The sequence below is a fragment of the Physeter macrocephalus genome, chromosome 19 (genome assembly GCF_002837175.3).
Source record: "Physeter macrocephalus isolate SW-GA chromosome 19, ASM283717v5, whole genome shotgun sequence".
Lineage (NCBI taxonomy): Eukaryota > Metazoa > Chordata > Mammalia > Artiodactyla > Physeteridae > Physeter > Physeter macrocephalus.
This window is the reverse complement of record NC_041232.1, coordinates 46,364,360-46,387,721: the sequence shown is the minus strand read 5'-3', so window position 1 is coordinate 46,387,721 and position 23,362 is coordinate 46,364,360. Positions and strand designations below refer to the sequence as shown.

Here is a 23,362-nt window from a genome sequence, read left to right as displayed (position 1 = left end):
ATAAATGAGTCTGTGAGATTCCCATCCCTCTGGGCATTTACTATTAGAATGATGTCTACTTTAATTGACTGGCTTAAGTAAAATGCTGGCATGAGAGAGGATCCAGGCCTGCATGAACTTCTGAAGTCCCTCATACTTCTCCTGAACTGGGAAAGCTGTGGGCTGGAATGAAAGAAAGAAGAATGAGAAAGAGTGGGCAGAGGAAGTTTTATATCCTGCCAATGATCATTTCTGACTGTGAAGAGTATTCTTTTTCCTCTGTATTTTCTTCCATGTGTAACTTAAACAACATCATTTTCACATACTTAAGTTTCCCTGGCCCACCAATGTAGAACAGGTGTCTGTATGAGCCAACAAAGCTGTTAACGAAAATGCAGACGTTGGATAAAAGACAAAGTAGCCTAACCTACTTTGACAAAGTAGCCTAACCTAAGAAAATCAGGGGACCTGACGCAGTCACTGAAACAATTCCCTTCCCTCCTACAAGATTCTCAGGAATGGCTGTCAGGTGGAAATGGATGGTGAACACAAAGAAGGCTCATGTGTCATCTGATGTAAAATCACACAGGAGCAGTCACAGACAAGCTCCTGAAAAGCCTCCAGCAAGACCAGACATATAACACTGAGAGCAAAGACACACCAAATAGTTTGGCGACATTTTCGAAAGTTACTTGAACACTCCCTTCACAGCTCCAGGGTCCCCTCATTTTCCTTTCTCTCCCCTCGTATAAAACTGCCACGGATAAACTGTCAGTGTGAATACTCCCTGAGGGCACCAAAACCTTTATTAGTACCCTTCTCACTTCCTCCAGGAAGCTCCTCATCTGTGTGTAATTGATGTCTCAAAAGAGATCCTATGCACACACTTCAGGCCATCTTAAAGCACTTTTCACTTTTGAAAAAAGACCCCTCTGTGGCCTCTGAGCCAATGCAAACAAAGAGTGAACAGAATAATGTTTCATTAAGTTAAGACGACTCCTGCCAAGAATCATACAATCAGAAACCTGCTTATAAAACTGGCCATAAGGAATAATGAAAAGGACCACAGAAAATTCTTCAAATGTTGGAATCATTATTCACCCTGGGATCTGAGGACTAAAACATAGGATATGTGTTCTCTATAATCTTTTTCCCTAAATAGCGACTTTGAAAATACTAATTCTCCAGCTAGAGTGCTGCTTCCTCCCTGAAATCCATTAGGGTTAATAACAAGCAGAACCTTTTTTGATCTCTATGGATGAAAATTGTACATTCTCCAGTTTCCTCATTTTAAAAGACTGAATAGGATGGTTGCTTTTGATTTTAAACATGAAATATATCAGGGCCACAAAAAGAGAAGCTCATTTATTTTCCTGTTAATAACAATTTATAAATAGATGGGGAAGAAAGTGAAGACGATCTACTGAGTGTGTCATTTCTTATAAAATATGTGTGGTTTCTGAAGCCAGCAATGCACTGTAAGTCAACTTAATATGTGTAAGCAAACTCATGATATACCAATGTATTATGTGCAGAAAACAACTCAGACACAAACATAACCGTAAATCTCTGACTGAAATAGCCCATAAAATTCTACATATTTTCTTTGGGTGACATAGATCTATACTTATATTGGCATAAATGGTCATGGGTTGTCAACAAAGATATATCAAGTGATTCACCTAAATCACTCTTCGATCTTTAGAGCTAAGCTTGTAAAATGTGAAGAGTTTACTTTCTTGAGTCTCTATTAACTTGAAAAAATGTTTAGGAGTCAAAGAAACATAATGCACAACTATAGTTTTGTGTCTTGTAAATTCTATAATTGATAATGTATCACTTTTCCCACACTCTAAAAATTTTCAACAAAACGTTAAAGTATGTTGGTGTGAAGAGTTTACTTTCTTGAGTCTCTAATTATTAACTTGAAAAAATGTTTAGGAGTCAAAGAAACATAATGCACAACTATAGTTTTGTGTCTTGTAAATTCTATAATTGATAATGTATCACTTTTCCCACACTCTAAAAATTTTCAACAAAACGTTAAAGTATGTTGGCAAAGCACCTCTCATTTAAAAACGAATCTGTTTTGCTGGCCAACTGATTGAAAGAAGAGGACAAAAACATTACTGTTATTATCTTAACTCTACCTAAAGACTCAAATGTTACTGACTGGAATCAGGCTGCAAGATTTCTTTCTGGTTATCAGTTTTTGTAAAGTGCTTTCTTTTCAAATACTTCACTGTGTTTCCCCTTTAGTGGTGCAACAAATGTCAACTAATCTTTGTTAATTTGAAATAGCTCTCTGGTAGCGGAGGCTTACTCTTTGGACTGCCACAAGCATATCCTACCAATTGATAGTTATTATTCACCTTGATACTTTTCACCCCTTCATCCCAAAGGAGGAACGGGAAAAGGAGAAGGGAATAAAGATTTAAAAAACAGATGGTGGGACCCTCCCCTCCCCTCCCCTCCCCTCCTCCTCTCGCCTTGCCCTTTCTCCCATGCCCCTGCAACCCCACACATCCCCACCTTCCCTCTCTAATTATATTTTCAAAGTATATTTGTACAGCTGTACGAAGTGTGGAAATTATATCCATTCGAACTGCTGGTTCAAATACGTATTAGAAATAGAGTAAGCAAGGAAATCACCTAAACCAGTTCAGGTTCATAGTATTTATTATCGATTTGTAAGAAATCATGTGGTAGCCCACTCCTTCATTTGGATAAGCTCAAGTTTATAATCGGTACAGAGTTGGACAAATGTTGAAAAACCAAACTGCATCGAAGACTCCTGGCTGAGAGTGTCGCCTACAGTCCCAGGCAGAGTCAGTGGTCAGAGCCTGGCTTTTGGTGTCACTCACATCTACCTGGGCTTGACACTTGGGTGAAATATTTAACCTCTAAGTCCGTTTCCTCACTGGTCAAAAATAAAATAAAAATTAAAAATAGAAAAATTAAATAAAATACAATAACAGAGCCTAGGAAGATTGACTATCTCACAGGAATGTTGTCAGGATTATACAATCTACCTGTAAACAGCTCACAGAGCCTAGGCATTGTGAGCACTCAACATATTTTCAATATCTAGGTTTGAAAATGTATCCTAAGGTTAATGGACTATACACGTTAAGTCTACGGTATACACACGCATAGGAAATATACTTGTCCTATAAGAAGCAACTGTGGTTTGCAATAAGATGTAAAAGTGGGCAAGTCAAGGGATACTCAAGGAAATAAACTATTTGCCATTCTTTCAGTGATTCCTCAAAGCAATTTCCCTAATACAACTTCAAAGGAGAGGCCAGGAAATCTAGTTTTCGTCACATTAGCTGGAGATGTGTGGGTATGTGTTATTTGGGGAAGTACCTATTCACATTTCAAATTAGGGGAGTTTGCTTATCCCTGCTCTGGTTTAATTACTGGCAAAGTGCTCTCACCCTGTCCCTGACCCCTTCCCAGCCACTAAAAACCTCCCACTCTTTCCTCTGACATTCAGGATTACTCGTTAGCAAAATCTCTGATTAACCTCTATCTTTTTCTCTGAACACTCCCTTCGCATCTTGATCTACAAAACCTGGCTCTCTCCCATGGACACTACTTCCCCTGGAACACTCTCAGGTAGCAGCCTGTTTCTTTTCCATGCATCTTGTACCCCTGGGCCTGGAAATGGGACGAGTAGACTCTATTCTCCTTCCCTGCTCCTTAGATGCCTCCAGCATCAACAGACTGCTCCTCCTTACTAATTATTTACCAACTCCTGGATTACTGCCTTTCATTTTCAGAAGATTTTAGTTCCTAAATGTCACACCCTTTCAATGCTAGTTCTATCATAATTGTCTGTTTCAATATCCACACAGACGATTCTCTAATATTTCATGGCAGGGCCACCACCAGCCTTTACAACATCTTTGTGCAAATAGGAAAAGGCAACATTTCCTCCAGGTAGACCCTGCTCCATCCCAGGACACGAAGCTGGGCAAAGGAAGTCCTGCTGAATTTCAGTCACTGATGGTCACCTTCAGCCAGGTCACTCTGAAGAGGGTACACACACTGCCTAACCACTCATGACAGCCTTCAACCTACCCTCCCTCTTTCATCTCAGACATGCATCCCATATCACCCTAACCTCAATTTCACACATTCCACTCTTACATCACCTATTCTTCCAACTCATTTCCTCTAGAACACCAAATCAAACAATCTGTCCACCCTAGGGAGACCTCCACCTCCTCCTTCACAGCATCCCACACACAATCGTGTCTTCCCTCACCTCCGCAACCAGCTGAAATTCAATGGAGATGGATTTCAATGTTCTATGTCAGGTACCCTCAACTGTGTCCCGCTCTGGATTCATCATTCACACCTGGCAAAATCCCAGCTCTGGTCCAATCCAACTCTGTACCTACTCCACACTTGTACAGCGATCATGAACATGACTGGAGAAAAATGTACAACTATGCTGGCTGGTCTCATGTTAAATTCAGGATTAGCCACTTCAGGAGTTTCCTTAATGCTGTTGGACTTGAGACAAACATTTTCTATCTTCCCCTTAGATCTACAAAGCTACTTCCCCATCTTCACCCTTGGCTGAAGAAATTGTTTCCTATTTCACTGAGAAAAATGGAGCAATAAGAAGAGAACTTCCGTACCAGGCCCCATAACTTCTCTGACACTGTATCTTACCATCTTCTCCCTTGCTCACTCTGGACTCCAACTACACTGGCCTCTTGATGTTTCTGGAACATTCCAGGCACTCTACTGCCTCAAGACCTTTGTAATTGCTCCTTCTTTTACCTAGAACTCTCTCCCATCAAATGCCTGCTCCCTCACTGCCTCGGGTCTTTTCTCAAATACCCCTCTCTCACTCTTATCTCCTTAGTTAATTAATTTTGCCCCATATCTCTTGTTGGCACTGAATAAGCTGTAAATTTTACATGTTTATTTTGCTTATTGTCTGTCTCTCTACCAATGTAAAATCCATGAGAGGTCTCTTTCTGTTCTTCTTTTTCACTGCTGTAACTATAATGTCAAGAACAGTACTTGGCACATAGCAGAAACTCAATATACACGTTGATATACGTTAACAGAGAGGTGGTGGAGAGGGAGAGGGAACACGCAAGTGCTCATGCAAGCAGGCAGTACAGCAAGAGGAGTGACCCAATAAGATTCCCCTTCATCCTACTGAAGGAGAAGGGTGTGTCCCTTCCAGAAATCCAGAAAATGTCATGCATCTCTGCTTTGTTCTCTTTCTAACCACAAGGACCTGCCAAAGTTCACAGCACCACTACAACAATGGTGGGGGGCTTAGTTGAGTTTTCAAAAGGTATAGGAATAAGGACAGCAAATTCAATGAAAGTTGGCTAAAAAAAAGTCTAGAAAGCCGACTTCAGCCATTTTACTAAGACAAGAATCTGTTTCCTACATTAATTCAGCACCTCGGCTGCAGGTCAGATGGCACTGGAGCAGAACCTGTCTCTTGGGGACTATCAGAAAGCACATCAGTTTAAAGGGTAGGAGTGGCCAGTCAGAACACAAAGGGACTCCTATGACCATTAATAAAATGAATGGCTTTGGGCTATTACTGAAATATGATTTTTCTGCAAGGATCCTTTAAAGTTTCTTTGTTTAAAGATAATTTACTGATTTCTATGAGTCCACCAACAGAGACTTTAATGACACACTCTTCCTCCCAAATCATGATCTGGGTCCACTTGGGGGACCAGTGCATAGGGTTAAAGAAAAGTACAGCAGATTTTGTGGAACAAAGATTTGCCAAAACTGCAGTACAGAAATTACATACACCAACAGAATCACAATGCAAATGTTTTGAGAAAGATAAAAATGAATCCACATGGACAGAATTCAGAGGTGGAAAATGCCCCCTTAGAATTCTAGAAGGGTTTCTCCCTTTTCAAAAGCATTTCAGAAGAATATAACTTATTTGGTCATTGTTTTGCTGTCAGGAATGTTAACATTAAGCTTAATTTATTAAGGACAAACATAGGAGCAAAGCTATTATAAAACTACTTGTGATCACAGAAAAAATCAGCACAATCAGAAATAAAACACTGGCATTCTCAGGCCTCACTTATATAAGAATAAAACCACGACATACCCCAGTAACCCTCTCAGCTTGCAGGAGAAATATACTGATAACACTCAAGAATACTATCCAGGGAAATCCATACTGCTAAAAAACAAAATAAAACAAAAAGCAAAGAGCTGTTTACTTTCCTTAGGTGCTAACCTTTTGAACCAGAATTGTTTGATGATAAATCTAAGAGGTAGTAGAAGCTTAGAAGAAAACTGTATCTATAATGGTAGGGAATTCAATTAGTAAGTTATTGGAATTCTACATAACCTTTACCTTTAAGAGAACAGGGTTTTTATCCTGAAATTTGTCACACTTACCTCCATTTCCTTCCCCATCGGCACTGACCTCCGCCATCTCTGTGCCTTCCAATTCAGACTCACAGCCTAAATCCAACGTTCCATCAGCTGAACATGATGACTCCTCTTTCTATATTATTTTAAAAATAACGATTTAAGGAGATGTATTAGCAACTGAAAACATTCAAATAACTTCCACAGTCCTAAGGAATTATCACAGTTGCTTGTGATTTGGAATTTCAATACTGATTTACTTTTTAATGTAAAACCGCTCCTTGGCGGGGTGTGGGGGGTGGAATTACTGGGAAAAGCACATTGCCATAGTTGATTTTTTGGATAACCTTTAAGATCTATACAAAAAACAAGGTTTTTTTTTTTTTAACATATGTTGTTTCCGTTTTTCTCAATTTTACCTTCTTCCTTACTTTAGAAAATGGCTTAACGACTCGGAATTTTAATCATAAATTAAATACCCAAGTAGCTACAAAAATCAACTGAAATAATACAAGTCCTTTGATTAACCCGTATTGTTTTCTGAAACATACACAGTTTAAGAGCCTGACGCTAAGTAGCTGAGAAAGAACCCCTGCTTCTTTGCCAGGTATAACTTTTAGCATTAAAAAAAACCAAAACCAAAACAAAACAGAAAACTTCTCAAAGGAAATTAATGAACTTTAAATGTAACCCATCATTTATTAAAGCAGACTTTTTTTAATTTATAAGAAATAATACATTGATTTTGCTTGATGCAAGTTATGCAACCATTTGCAGATCATCAGCTTTTGTTCTCTGGAATTTTGCATCTTACATGGCATTTCCATTCTAGATGGAAATGGGAATTACACTAAAATAATTAAGACTCAGTTATCTGAAGCTTTTTATTTCTCTATTCTTCTCATATAACAAGTATGCATTATTAGTAAAAACCTCCCGGAGATCAGTGGTTGTTTTAAATTTGAATAATTGATTTAAATCAGCAAATTTTCAAGAAGAATGGGTACATTTCTTATTTTTTGTAAAAGACAGAAAGGCATACAGGTGGGAAGCCCATGTATCAACTGACGGTCATTAAGTCAAATAGTATTTGGCAACTGTGATCATCTTAAAACTTGGCTGATCAACCATGGCACTCCTCCATGTAAATTTTTAAGAATCAAGAATTTTAAGGAAGCCACAACTATTTTCCATTACCATATGTTAGAGTGAAACCACAGATATGTTTTCTTTAAAGAAAATGTCATTGTTTATTCTTAATATGAAATCACTTTTAAGACATCTGAAAACATTTAAAAAGCAAAGGAGTCATTCTACCCTTCACCCAAGTCTAATTTTGTTTACCTTCACATGTAAATGCATGATACATAGTAATAACAGACATAATACACAGAACAGTCCAACTTACTTTGAGAGCATAGAGGCCTGACTTTCCAGGGATTTTGAAGAATGTTCCATCCCCTATTCGAGTGTTAGTGTGAAGCATTGCATTCAGACAGGCTAATGGAGAAGTTCCACTAGAAAATAAAAGTGTGCAAAAAATGAAGCAGTCTGAGATGCAGTTTCTGTGGCAAAACTATTCTCAGTCTCTTAAGAAAAAAAAAAAAAAAAAAGACCCCTCGCATGCCTTTTTAAAATATCCTCCCAACCCCGAAAACATCTACATTACAATAACAGGCCAGTCCAGTTTCGCCAAAGTTAATCAGATGCATCTGTCTTATAGGCTTCAGGCAAAAAGTCTCCTGAATTGAAATTATGCTTTTATTCATAAAGCAACCAACACTATATTTCAAAGAAACCAAAGCCCAAACGTTTATGTGGTGTTATTTTGCAAATAATACCATGAAGCCTCAGGTTTTAAATATTACAGACAACTTGATGGTTGCACTTGAATGATCAAATAAACCAAGTTCAAGGACAGCTCCATCCTATAGGTTGAAAAGCAACAAAAGAATAATAAACCACGGAAGAACTGATTTGAAATTACAAGTATTTAAGTTACTCATGGGATTGCATTTCTCACAAGGCCAAATAAAAATCTATATCTGTGTTTATATCTCTAATACAACTTCTTCAATGACATCCTTTCCTCAGTTCTTTGTCAAATAAAGAAATATGTGTTTGGGAATTCTGCCCAGCTAATAATTATGTTCGGTAGTAAAGATGCAAGTGACTAAATTATGAAAACAGATTTTTTTAAGAAACCAAACAGCATTACACTATTGATTCAAATATCAAAACACGTAGGTACAAACATTTTTGAAATGTATTCATACACTTAAAAAGATGTTTATGAAATGTATAATATGTATGTATTTCCTGGGGTAGACTTTAGAACTTTTTTTTGTGTTTTGTTTGGAAACTGATATTTTTGTACACTAGAATTTAGGGGTAGAATTGTTACTTTCATTTACTTATGTTTCCATATACATTTTACTTCCTAATATGCTAAAAGATCAATATTTGGTTGAACCAATAAAGATTAGAAGCCCTACTCCACCGCATTTACCTAGTAGCGGTTCTGGGTAGGTAATCCAAGATATCCTGGGACAAGAGAACCTTTAGGATATTAAGGCTTCAAAGTTTGAATTTCTGTGATAGAAACATTTTTATGTCACTAACTAAATTAAAAGTTTTCTAAAAACCAAGATTATCCAATCTCTTACTTACTATGAATACTCACCAATAAAATGAAAAAGCCAAATTTGCTGAGTTGACACAACACACAATAGCAAGGCAGCATATATACACATCATGGTCATAAAGGTTTATAAGTATTGTAATAAGAAGAACACTCTTTATTATTTTAGGAAACAGTTTCTCTGTGCCAACACATCAATATGATTCCATTTGGTTTGACAGGAAGCCAGAGCCCTAATATAAATTTGGTCATAGAACAATGCAGTTAGAACACTGAAGTACACATAGAAACAATGCTGGACGTTTATGTAATATCTTTCGTCTCGAAGCTTCTACAAGCTTACAGACCTCATTTCACTATTCTTCCTCATAAAAGATGTTCTGCTCATATGTAAAGTGGGCCAGGCATACCTTATAAAGTAAAATATATTCATCTCCCAGAAATAGCTGTCCATGAATAAATTCCAGATAAATAATGCTATACATGGTATACTGAAGACTGCAAAATATATTTTTTTATCATCATTCTCTTCAGAAAAAGCACAGAAAATTTGAAGCTGGGAATTATTATGCCAGATTTGTGGAGCTTTAATTTGGTGAAACTGTCAGAAACACAGATTTTTCTGGAGGGACTTGGCAAGAAAATGTTAACACTGCAAGTAAAATAGAATCCTATACATAAAAATGAAACAATGTAGATGTTTTAAAGATATAACTTAATACAACTGTGCACCTATCAAACCTCACACACATGCTTCCTGTTCTTTATTCCTAAGGTCTTAAAACACACAATTCCAAGAACTCAGATTTAGAATATTAGAGAATAATACAGATTTAAAGACAACTAAAAAATACTGAACGAATATAATTTACTATCACTATAATTTAGATTTTCTCTCTAAGGTACAGTAAACCAAAGATAATTGTAGAAGATAAATTGACTATTAAATAGCAGTTTAATGCTATGCCTGCTGCAAACATAAGTGATAAATACCCAGTTTCATATAAATAATATGCTCTGTTGAACATGAATATATTATTAAATTATACTGTTTATTAACTCAATAAACTCAAGATTTACTGTGGAAATATTTTTTTAAATATGTAATTTACAATCACATGACAATAGATCTCCAAAAGTCTCTATGACTACTGTACTTTTCCCAAATCTTTCCCCAAACAAACATATGAAATTCGTTTTATTTCAAAACTATATAACATTTGCATTTCAGAAGAATTAAAAAATACTTTGCGGGGCTTCCCTGGTGGCGCAGCGGTTGCGCGTCCTCCTGCCGATGCAGGGGAACCGGGTTCGCGCCCCGGTCTGGGAGGATCCCGCGTGCCGCGGAGCGGCTGGGCCCGTGGGCCATGGCCGCTGAGCCTGCGCGTCCGGAGCCTGTGCCTCCGCAACGGGAGAGGCCACGGCAGAGGGAGGCCCGCATACCACAAAAAACAAAACAAACAAACAAAAAAAAACAATTTTGCAATCAAATGCAAATTTTACTACTCAAGTCAGTGGTTGATAGTCACTTAGTTTTATTAAACATATGACTTGCACTTCTTCATAGAAAAAAACCCGAATTATATGGTCCATTTTATTTAAAACAATAAAACATTAGCATCGAAAGAGTGAAGTGCTTACTAAAAAGGTAACTGTTTTATCCACTGCATATACATAGGAAAATCTTTCATACCCTTTACTTATTGCTATTGTTCTCAACATTTCCATAAGGTCTAGAAATTTTGGACTGCTTTCCCTGAAAACATGAAGGTCTTAATTAACTGTCATTGAACAGGAGTAAATAAAAATCTCATTTATGTATTTTTATTATTTTAATATTCAGAAAAAACAGAACTAGCAAGTATACCTAGGCCAGCTTTAAAAAAGATACAAACATACATTTATACATCTGTATATATTTAAAAAGCACAATGACTTACTGTGGGTATGAAAGATGAGGCAAGTATGTGTTAAAAGTCTGTATTCTTAGATAGCATGGACATCTTCTATGCAATATTTCTTATTTTTAATTAAAAAAATTTGTTCACACTTAACGCAAGAGTTAATCACCTCATTCAGAATTTAAAAGTTAAAATTTCTGGAATAGAATACGTGCGTGTGTACACAATATATGAAATAAGAAAACAACATTTTAACCAAAAAAATCTCTAAAATTTCAAAAGTTACTTACTTTCTAAAATGATGAATTGGAAGAATTGCGATATCCCAATTTATAAAAAGAAAACAAAAAAGAAAGGAAGGAAAAAAAAGTTAGTTTTCCAACGTAAAATGCAATTCTACATCTTACCATTTCAATAAATAAGACAGTGTACAAGAAACACACCAAACTCTTAGATTTGGCTGTTGGCGGGGGGGTGGAAAACACTGGAGGACTGGGGCAAAAGGTGAATTCTACTTTCTTCCCTAACACTTCCATAATGTTTTCATGTTGTCCACAAGCCTCATATAGTTCCATACTAGGTATAATTAGGAGTAAATAAGCAGGACACTATTTGCCCCCAACTCTTTTCTTTCTGCCATTCCCTGTAATTGAGCCCTTCCCTATACACCTGCCAGGGTAGATATACACCTTATTCTATTTATTTGTTTTCCTCCTTAGACTGTAGGGCTGTGGAACCCTTCTGGTTTGTTTTCATTTCCCACAACCCCTGAAGCAGAACGGGGTGGAATTTGGAGGCAGGGGAGCAGGCATAATTTAAACTGTCTAGACATCAAAGAACCCCCAGAGATGCTTTGCAGAGCCCCAGTGCTGTGTGAACTACAGAAAAACCATTGCTTTATCACATCAAATTGTTGACAGAACACATAAAATTTTACTAATAGTGCACACTTGGTGAAGAGAATGGATGGCCTGTCTATTTTAATAATTTTAAAAACCAGAACAAATATCTGGGGAATGCAATTGGAAGAATATTTACACACGACAAAGAAAATATCATCGTTGTGGTCCTCTGTTCCTTTCCATATGACATAATAATGCTTTACAAGACAGTACTTAAGTAATCCAAATCTTAAACTACTTTACTAAGTATCTCTTACTAATAATTTTAGATGAAAGCTATTTCCTGCAAACATTTTAAAATCTTGTTTTGCAATTATGGGAACATCAAAAAAGTAATCCTGAACAACTGAAGTCTAAAAATTCAACAAAGTTAAGGAGCAATTATTAAGCAGCATTATTAGTCTGTTATTGTGCTGTCTTATTAATATGAATTAATTGAAACAATTTTATGTTTACTCTTTCAAAAAAATTAATAATAGTTCCTTTCAAGTATTTTCAGTGTTGATAGCCTAGACAAAATGTCTTAATTTTAAAGGATATATTTTTAAGGGGAAATTATGTGGGCCTCTGGGGCGGAGGTAACGTTTCAGTTCTTTCTACAGAATCTTAGTGTTCACTATGTGAAAATTAAATTGTTTACTTAGGATTTGTGCATTTCACTTTATATATGTCACAATTCACAAAAAAATGTTTTTAAAATGTTAAAAAAAAACCCCAATAATGCACCCTTGGATTTACTTACGTATTTACATATTTAATGGGCAGGTCACTACTGCTAACAGAAGAATAAACTATTTCTACCATTGAATGTGGATGACTCTTAAACACACATACACAAGGTTTATATCAATTGATAAATCAGTAACCTAGATGATTAAAAACTACCCTAGAATGTCAAGCCAAACAAACTTCTTACTCTTGAGAAATATTACTGCTAGTCTGGAACCCCCCAGAACGATTGAAAAATAAAAACTTAAAAGTTAGAGTCCTCTATATATATGTTATCTGAAGAATCGCAGCACATAAAATATTAGCCCAAAAATGACCTACAGCAATTCTGAAATTTGATTTTGAAGACAAAAACAGTCTCCCAAACTTCATAGTCCCTCTAAGAGGATCACTAGTGAAAGTTTTTAATGGGCGCTGACTTATGACAAATAACAAATATTAAAGTTATAAAATGTTAAGTATGATTCCCAGTTTTGCAGATATAACTGAGACTGAGAGGTTAAGAATCTTTCTGCAGTTAAATAGCTAACTGATACAGCTGAAATCCAAATTCTACTCTGATTTCAAAGCCCATATAAACATAGAAAAATAAATAGGAACAACCAGTTACCTCAAGAGGTGGGTCATATTTAAAAAGAAGATAGTTTGCATTTTTCTATGTAAAGAATACCTACATGATTTTCAATATTCAACAAGTCTGTAGGGTAAAATTAGAGACTTAGTCCCAAGTACTCTTTTATGAGGTGGGGATATCGAGGCAAGAAATAAAATTACCAAGTGACATATGTTGTACAATTTCATTCTTAAATTTAGAGAAACAGTTTCCGACTCTAAACCTAGACATGCATCTGATTGGCTTGAACAGTATAAAAATATATTATTTGGGGAATATAAACAGGCATTTGAACTTAGACTCTGTATCCACTTTATGGACATTACCAAGCTACCACTAGATAGACTACAGTGATTCATACAGCCATATTCACTAAACAGACTTTTTGTTTTAGGAGACAAGAATTTCAAAACATCAATACAAGGACAAAAGTTTGCTTGGTATTATTTTAGAATAGGATCTATAAGGAAATTAAGAAATGGCCCTAAAAACATGTAAGCTAAAGCATATAATCTAATTTATAATTTTTAAAGACCTCCAACTAAAATATGAGAGATGGTTATCTTTGATTATAGACATTAAGGAAAGAACACACCACATGTACAGCTGAATACTGGCGATTGTATCTCTACAACTATGCATGTCGTCACATGCCGTATTACCACTGCTATACTAAGAAAGGCAGTGGAATACAATGAATAAGACGGTGACTTCTGGAGCCAGTCAGCCTGAGTTCAGCTGAGGCTAGACCATTTACTAGCTCTACGACTTTGGACCTCACCTCTCTGGGTCTCAGGTTTCTCAACTACAAAATGTGGATAACAAAAGTCACTATTGCCTAGGGGATCATTCTGAAGATTTAATGAGTTAAAACATGTAAAACACCTAGAATTATGTCTGGCATGTTGTATGTGTTCAAAAATTGTGAGTTATTATTATTAGTAATATTATTTATGACTATTATGGCTCAAAGTAAGCAACATCTAGAGGTACAAAGTATGGCAAATGGAAAGAAATTATATATTCTGTAGCTTGTTTAAAGAATTGGTTCAGGTAATATTTTGTCTGATTTAATTTTTGTTTCATTAGTAAAAATAAGTGAAGATATGCAAGTGTACACACCCCTATCCCACAGCCTTTCACATGTGATAAATATTGAAAATAACTTACTCAGTAAAGGTAGAGAGAACAGAATGATAACAATAAATATCTATTATTATAGTTGCCATTTATTGAGCATCCCTAATGCAACCGGGCTTTCACAACTATTATCTATAGTCCTTATAGTCACCATAAAATGTAAACAAGATTCCTAGTTTTACAAATGTAACTGAGGCTGAGAGGTTAAGAATCATAGTGTAGTCAAATAAGAACTAAGTGACACAGCTGAAACCAAATTCTACTGATTCCAATGCCCGTGCTCTTTCCACCACCCCACATTCTCTGTCCATAGAGTTGTTTCTTCCACTTAACTATCCTTGGCTACTACAGAAGAATATTTAGCACTTGAAGGAAACACACAAAGAAAAGCCAGATGCTGGAAAATGGTAAGATGTTGGCTCCATCTTCACTCAACGTTGCCTATAACAATGACTCCCCCAGGGTAAATTTCAAATAATAAAAAGAAAGAACTAGATTGCAGAAGATGGCACTGTTGGTTGTCTTGTTCAGGTACTGCTACCCTATGAAAACTAAGGAAGAAAGACCTTTGAGAGAATATGGTAGGGAATTCAGATCCGTAACTGAGATGCCTCTTTGTAGAACTAGATCATTAAAGAATAACAAATCCATTAGCTGAATAAATATTTATTGAGCACATTGTATATGCCAAACTAATCTTGAAATAAATTTGCACTCTGACAGTGCTTTGTACAGAACAGAAATGCAGGCTGAGCTGAAGTGAATTCTCTGAATACATATGAAATGACAAGGGATTCAGGAGAAAGGAGCCTTGAGGCATGTGCCACAAAAAGAAGAAAATCATTTGGAATTTAGATGTTATCCCTAGCTTATTCTAAGGAGATGACTGAGATGAGATCATGTGTGGATTTCTTCTATCACTAACTCCGATGCAGAGGCAGCCAACCCATGGCCATTGATGGCTCTTCAGGACTTTATACTACTTCCCCACAACTATAATCTCAAAGAGAATATTTTCACTTATGCCAAAAACACCCACATACCTTCCAACATAAAATAAGACAGTGGATTTCATATATTAAAGAACAGGCATTGTAAATATATTTAGTATGATAAAACAGATTCGTATAAAAATGTTAATTTCTATGTTCTACTTGTAGCTACTCATACTCTCCCATTTTGTCAGCAGCGGCTAATATTACAGTGTTTCTGAATGTGTTCTATGGGATATTAGTCCCAAGTGATGCTCAAAAAACTGTCAAAGGAGTTTCAGAAAAGCTGCATTCTCCCTTTGCAAACTCACCAAACACATTAACAGTATACACTAAAGTCTCTGAAAAATCTTACATAACTCCAGAAACCTACTTAACTCAGTGTTTCCTAAGCGTATATAATTTTCAAATCCTCCCCACAACAGTACGTAGCAACATCCCCTATTACAGAATGCCAAGGGGTATATGTGGGGAAATGCTAAACTTTATTTATGGTTAGGGTCATTAGGAAAAAGTACCTAGCTTGGATTCTCCCAGGAATATTTTATTAGCAAAATGCGTAAAAATTATTTTAAAGGTATATAAAATATTTGTTTCTCTGTGAAAAAATAAAGCAGTGTGATGATTATTTTTCCCTGTGTAGATTTATAAAGTTGAAAAACACCCAGGCACTATAAATAGCATTGAAAAATTTACTAACAGTATCCACATATAAATGAAAATACTATATATTTGCAATATTATATTACCCAACATAAAAGTCATCTTACTCATCTCTCCCAGTGGAGATCTTCCTCCTGATTCTCTATGTCTCTCACTCAGTGACGGGTACCCTCCTCCTCATCACCCAGGAATGGAGCATTTCTCAGACTATTTGAATTACTCTGCCTCAACAACGTTCATCTTTCAGTATACATTTTTTACTCCCTCACATCCTAATTCAAACAATCTTTACATCACAGGAAGACAGTTCTAGAGCTCCTACCCCTACCCCTGCTTTCAATATCTCCCTCCTGCAATTTGGTCTACCCACTGGTGCCAGAGCAATTTTCCTATTAATAAAACAAAAACAAACAAATGAAACACTGCTCAGGCTTCAGGCCATGCCATACACCAGATTGATCGACTGCTTTTTTTTAAAATCAGTGCTTTTCACTGCCCAGCAAAGGAAGCACAAAGCCCTTGGCTGACATTAGGATCCTCTACAGTACCCTTGGCACCTCCTTCATCTTCATCTTCCCCAACTCTCAGATTACTCCCCGACTCCCAGACTACTCTCCTCTGATCTGATCCAGCTCAGTAAACCATGTGCTTCTGTGGTTTCCCATCTCTCTATTTTGGCTCCTGTGAACCCCTCTGCCTGGAATTTCATCCCACTCCTTGCTCCATTTACCATTCAAAATAAAATGCTTAACTACCACCTGTATGGTGCCAATAAATTAAATGTTCACCAGTAGGTTATAACTATAGATATAGATATACTTTGTATATACATAGCTTTCTGTGATACTAGGGTATCTCCCTCACTGTATTACAATCTCAACACTCTGCATATCCCTCATGGTTTCCTTCCATCAAAATTGTTTACACTTCTAACTCTCCTGCCCTTACAACTTCCAACCAGTTTGGGAACTCCACAGGGGATAGACACATATTTATTTATTTGTATTATCTGACAAACAATCCCAATGTACTCAAAAGGTGTTTGTTGAAATGAACTTAATCACTGTTATAAAAATTGTTACAATCACGGATTTGTAGACATAAAGCACTCACAATGAATATCATCTATATTCTATTTAAACTCCTGACTACAATTATGTGTCTCAAACACCCTACCTACTACACAGGCTACACGTCCATCTCATATTGGCACGCCCTGCATTCCTTTCTCTTAGGAACTTTATCTTATTCCAGTTCAGCCATCAGTGAAATGGTCCTGATTTCCCCACCAGAAAGGCCAGCCACGTTAAACTATCTGGCCAAATTGTGGGAGTCTGAGTATCTTTGAGGACACTGATATAGAAATAAAGGGGATGAGCATACATTATTTTCAGTAAAAACATAAGCTTACTGTAAAGGTACAAAAAATATTAGCTAGAGACTACCTCTGCCTCCACAAGGATGGAGCCTGCTGGGAACAAAGCTAAGCACAGGCAAGCAGAGCGAAACACAGGAAGAAAACATGGGGGGGAAAGATGACATCACTTGAATTCCTGCATTATCTAGTCACGTTGAAGTTCAGCCTATTGGATGTACAAGTTAAATAAGCCAATAAATCCCCTGCTTATTTTATTTTTGACACTTGTCTAATAGGCTAAGTGATTTATACAAGCTTATCTCATTTTTCTAGGCCTTGATGTTCTCATCTGTAACATGATGAATTCAAAACAGGTATGCATTAAAGCTCTACTAATATCTTTCTGGTTAAGGCTTTAAGGACAATTAATAATGGTTGGACAATTGGCATACTGTTGATTCTAGCCACGCCCCCTGCCTTTATATTCCCTTCATCTTTAACATCGTCTGTTCTCCTCTCTTCCTACTCATTTGTCAAGGATGCCTCGCCTTCACCTCCTAAAAACTCCTAATTAACTCTCCCGTCCAAAGTGATGGTTTCTGAACCTCTGTAGGCATCACAGCCTGTCCTGTGACTGCAGCGTTTAGTTCTGTGCTATCTAATACCTCGTGGCTCAGTGGTAATCAGCTCCTTAGGACTTGTTCCCCTCATAGGGCCCTGTCAGACTCGGATGCTCAGAAAACATTCAGTGGCTGGTGATAAGCTAACATTTCATCATTTACAGAAGAGAACAAAATTTGAAGCTTGGCAATACCAAACATTGGCTGAGGATGTCCAGAAACGGGAACTATTAAATACTCTAGTGAGAATATAAACCGATACAACCAGTTTGGAAAGATATCTGGCAATATCTAGTGGAAAAAAAAAGAAGAAAAAACAGGTGCACATGCTTTACAGATCAGCAATTCCACTTTTTGGTACAGTCCCTAGAAAAACTCAATGCATGTTCACAAAGAGTCATTATTTGTTCAGGAAAAAAACTGCCAATAAATTAAATGTTCACCAGTAGGTTATAACTATAGATATAGATATACTTTGTATATACATAGCAAAACTATAAAATTCTGAACCACAACAGTACACAGCAAATCTATGACACTGATTGCCTCTGAGAAGAGAAGGAAATCAAAGGAACTCCAGCTTTTTCTGCCAGACTTTATTTAAAAGAAATCCAAAGCAACTATGACAACATGTCCACATCTGTTAATTCCAGCTGGTGGTTGTTGGTCTGATATTTTGTTGTATTTTCAATAAAGAAGAAAAAAAGATGGTTGATGATTTTGTTCTTTTACCCATAATTTGGCTTCTCTCTGATTCTATCAGAGCCTTCTCCTCTGTGTCAACTTATATTAAGGTTTAAACACTTTTATGCAAGCAAATAAATAAACATATGGAAATTATACGAAAGTGTAAAGGTACATCATTATACAGAGTTAAAAGTAATAAATCCCTCTCAACTTCCCCCAACCATACCCATTGCTTCTGAAGTAATGACTATTAAATATGTGCCATGTTTTTTTCCCCAGAGCTTTTCCTATTTTCATTCATATATATGCATATATTCAACTCTATGGTTTTGTATTTTAAATTTCTTTTCAACAGAAATGAGAGCTGTTAGTGCATACCAGTAGATGCATGCTTTTTTACTTAATAATACGAATGAGAAAATTTCCCATAGAATATTGTTTGCTCGTAATGTTCTATAGAATATTAAATGCTCTTAATATTCATATAATGGTCTTACTATCTGATAGAGTAGATATGTTGTACTGTAACTTTTAAACTATTTCCTTATTATTTAACATGTAGCTTGCACCTAATTTTACCCATTCAAACAGTGCTGCAATGAAGAATCTGGTATATATGTCTCCTTGTAAGTATGCTATAGACTGAATGTTTGTGCTCTCCCCAAAATTCATATGTTGAAACCTAACCCCCAACGTGGTACTATTGGAAGGTGGAGGCCTTTGGGAGGTGATTAGGTCATGAGGATAAGCCGTCTTGCATGGGATTACTGTTCTTATAAAAGAGACCCTGGAGAGCTCTCTCCCCCCATTCCCATGTAAGGACTCAGTGTGAAGTCAAACATCTATGAACCAGAAAGCAGGCCCTCACCAGACTCCAAATCCACGGGTCCCTTGACCTTGGACTCTGCAGCCTCCAGAACGGAGAGAAACAAATTTCTGTTGTGTGTAAGCCACCCAGTCTACGGTATTCTGTTACAGCAATCCCAACAGACTAAGACAGTAGGTATAACTATTTCTCTAGGATAGATTCCAAAAAGTAGAATTTTTATATAAAAGGGCGCTTTAAAAATGTTGATAGTTACTTCCAAATTACCTTCACTGAGAGTAACTATTTTCCCCACCCTAGTCCATGGTGGACAGTATTCATCTTTAAATTTTGCTGATCTAATCAAATGAAGGTAAAGAGGTCATGCCAGGCAGAGAGAGCAGCATGAAGAGGGCATACAGGGACAGAACTGAACATGATCTGCAGAAACATGATTATTTGATATTTCCAGAGCAGTGAGTGGGAGGGAGAATAGGGTTGGAATCAGATTCCAAAGGGAAGGTACGCACCATGCCACGTACATGACAGTTATACCTCAGTTTAAACTCCCTGGTGAGGAGCTTAGACTCCATGCAGGAGATGATGGAGAGCCCCAGAAGATTTTAAGGAAGGAAATACCCTTGTCCTCCTGTACACATGAGGATAGATCCAGAATGAGACAGGTCTAGAAGAAGACAGATCAATTAGGAGCATGCAGTACTAGACTGCAGGGAAGATAACGAGAACCTCACCAGAGAAATGATGGTAAGGAAGAGATGCGGAGAAAGAGTCAAGAAATACATGAGAAGAAATATGGGGGACAAAAACCAGTAGGATACAGAAACTGACAAGATGTGTATGATGAGGTAGCAGAGGGAATTTAGGATTGCTTCAGGGGCTGGGGGTAAATGGTGGTATAATGAATTAAAATTGGCAACATTGAAGAGATGGTTTGGGAAAAAATACGGTGAATTTAGTTTTGGACTTGCTAATTTAAAGGTATGCATCCTAAATTCAGATATACACATGCATCACAGAGTTAATGCTGGGGTTAGAGACAAACACTGGGGAGCCATCAGCATATAGATGGTATTTGGAAAGGTGAAAATTGAAAGGCACAGATGTAGACTAATAAAAGAAGAGAAAGTGACTGACTTGAGCTTATTACATTCCAAAGTCAGAAAAGTACATGAGAAAATATTTCTGAGATGAAAAAAGGAAAAAAGAATCCCATGAAGAATTTCATTATAATAATATGAGGTGTAACTCTAACTTCAGGATATGACTATTTGAGAAGTCAGAATAAATCTCTGTATTCATAGGTAGAAACAACCCATAAGTAGGAAATTACCTAGAGGATCTTGCCAGCAGGAACCCTTCTTTTAAATACAGTTTTTCTTTTAAAGAGTAATATAATACACACTACCAAATGTAAACTAGATAGCTGGTGGGGAGCAGCTGCATCACACGGGGAGATCAGCTCCGTGCTTTGTGACCACCTAGAGGGGTGGGATAGGGAGGGTGGGGGGAAGGGAGATGCAAGAGGGAGGGGATATGGGGATATATGTATACATATAGCTGATTCACTTTGTTATACAGCAGAAACTAACACAACATGGTAAAGCAATTATACTCCAATACAATAAAGATGTTAAAATAAATAAATAAATAAGAATGCACATAAAAAAATAAATAAAATAAAATAAAATAAAATAAATATCTGCCTGATGGCAAGTGCCTCAGGTTTGAATCTCCACAGGAAAATAATCCTAATCCTGTATTTTGACCAAAAATCAGTAGATGGATAACTTAGATCCTTGGCTAGTTTGATTTGGTATTCATTTATCTTGACTTCTAGTAAGAACATTGCAAGGCTTTTATAAAGGATATAACTTATATTACAAGAACCATAAAAGATACTAAAATAAAGCTATAGGCAAAATTATGAATAAAATATATATAATGAAGACATATACTTACATGATGGTTATATGTAAATTATACATTTTAAATCTTTTTGTATTGTTTTTGCAATGGTTTTTTTGCAATGTTTTTGCAATGTTTTTGTTTGAAATGTTAAAAAGCACCCAGAATAAAAAATTTGTATTAAACTTAAAAAATAATAAATAAATAAATACATAAATAAAATAAAAAGTAATATAAGAACATTACTAAAATATCTGTCAGTTGAAGAAAAGATGAAAAAATAACTAAAAAAAATCTCAACTCCTTAAAAGAACTCTGAGCATTTTACAAACTTTCTTCTAGCCTGTGTTTCTGGCAGGTTTCTATTTTAAATTTATAATTTACCTAAATATTGAATCACAATATTTTATTTTATATTACACCCTGTCGAAACTACTACACAGCCATAATAAATATATCGAATTGTTAAAAATATTCTATCAACTTGTTTCAAGCCAGTGGTTTTCAATCTGGCTGTGCATTAGAATTTTGGGGGGAATTTTTTGAAATGCAAATTTTGAGGCAACCCCAAACTTATTAAATAAACACCTCTGGTGGAGCCAAGGCTTCAGCATTTTCTTACGTTTTTCCAAATGATTTTAGTGCACTGTCAAGTTTGAGAATCACTGATATTACTGGTGAGCATTCATGTTCTTTATTCATAATTGAAATAGCATTGATGTGAATATTTTAGGGTATATGACACTTTTTTCCTTACATTCAAAGATATTTTAAGATAGCCTTGCAGAAGTGGCATTATTAATTCAGGAGATATACATTATGTACTGACCTTTTGCAAATAATGCCAACTGGCTTTTCAAGTGAGTTGTTTTGGTTTACACTGTCACCAGGAGTATACTAGCAGAAAGCATCGTTTGGAGTCAGGGTGAAGTGCTTGCACTGATTAATTTATTAGGTAAACCAAAAGACAATCTCCAGTGGCTCTTTACCTTGCATTTCTGAGATTATTAGTAAGATCAAATCTTATCCACATACTTGTTTATTCCCTAGTTTTATGCATTGAAGCTCCTCTGTTCATGACCTTTGACCACAATGTTCTAAGGTCAACATTTCTTTTTGTTTTAATAATCTTTTTATATAATACTTCTAGCTTATATTAGCTAAAAATATTAACTACAAATATTTTCTCCATTGTCACTTAATGTTTTGTTTTTGATCTGCAAACACATAAAATTTTATGTAGACAATTACGTTCACCTTTTCCTTTGCATTTTATTTTACAGCTTCTGTAAAAAGTCATTCCCTCTCAAAAGTGAATTCAAAAGTTAGATTTGAATTTTTCTAAGTTTTTCCAATGCTATGACTTTTCATATTTAAATTTTCAGTCATGTCTGTATCTTCCTCAATATAAAATACACCTAGCCATTACATGTTCCATAAACACTTAAAATGTTTATAAATATTTCCTTGTCCATTACTTCATCTCTAATTTATCCTCCTATCCCTTCTCTGCAGAAGACTCCAGTACTACTCATAGGAAATTCCTTGATCAGCAGAATGTCAAAAGAATTCAACTCAGGGTTTTGCTGGCTATGGGAAAATTTTTACCGTTTAAATGTTTGATAAAGGAAACGTTTAAAAATAACTACACCAACTACTACTGTTAAGATTGGCATTCATACCACAGGACAAATGTCCATTTAATTTAGCTTTCTTCTCCCTTCCTCCCTCCTCCTCATCTTCTTTAACCACTTGCATTCTCAAGACAGTTTGTTCAGTGGCAGTTGTCTGCTTTGATTAAAAGGATTCCCATAAAAAGATATTTAATAAACATAGCCTTTTGCTATAAAATAGAAGTACTGTGAAATTCAAACACCATAATTACTTGAGATGGCATGAAATGCATCCACAAAATTCAGACAGAATTATAAAGTAAAAACAAACTTGAAAAAGGCAGAATAAATACAAAGGCCAGTGAATTTAAGCATCCGTCCCTTCCCCAAACTTAGTATTCGACACC

At 36.1% G+C, this 23,362-nt stretch overlaps 1 protein-coding gene across 1 annotated transcript in view; it reads right to left on the bottom strand.

Moving 5' to 3' along the window:
- Positions 1 to 23,362, bottom strand: part of ASXL3 (ASXL transcriptional regulator 3) — a 167,517-nt gene that overhangs the window by 90,321 nt on the left and 53,834 nt on the right. Inside the window, exons 9-10 of the mRNA XM_055080336.1 lie at positions 7,775 to 7,883; positions 6,394 to 6,502 (exon numbers count right to left, since the gene is read on the bottom strand). Coding sequence (XP_054936311.1) covers positions 6,394 to 6,502; positions 7,775 to 7,883 — 218 coding nt within the window. The remainder of the gene's footprint in view (positions 1 to 6,393; positions 6,503 to 7,774; positions 7,884 to 23,362) is intronic.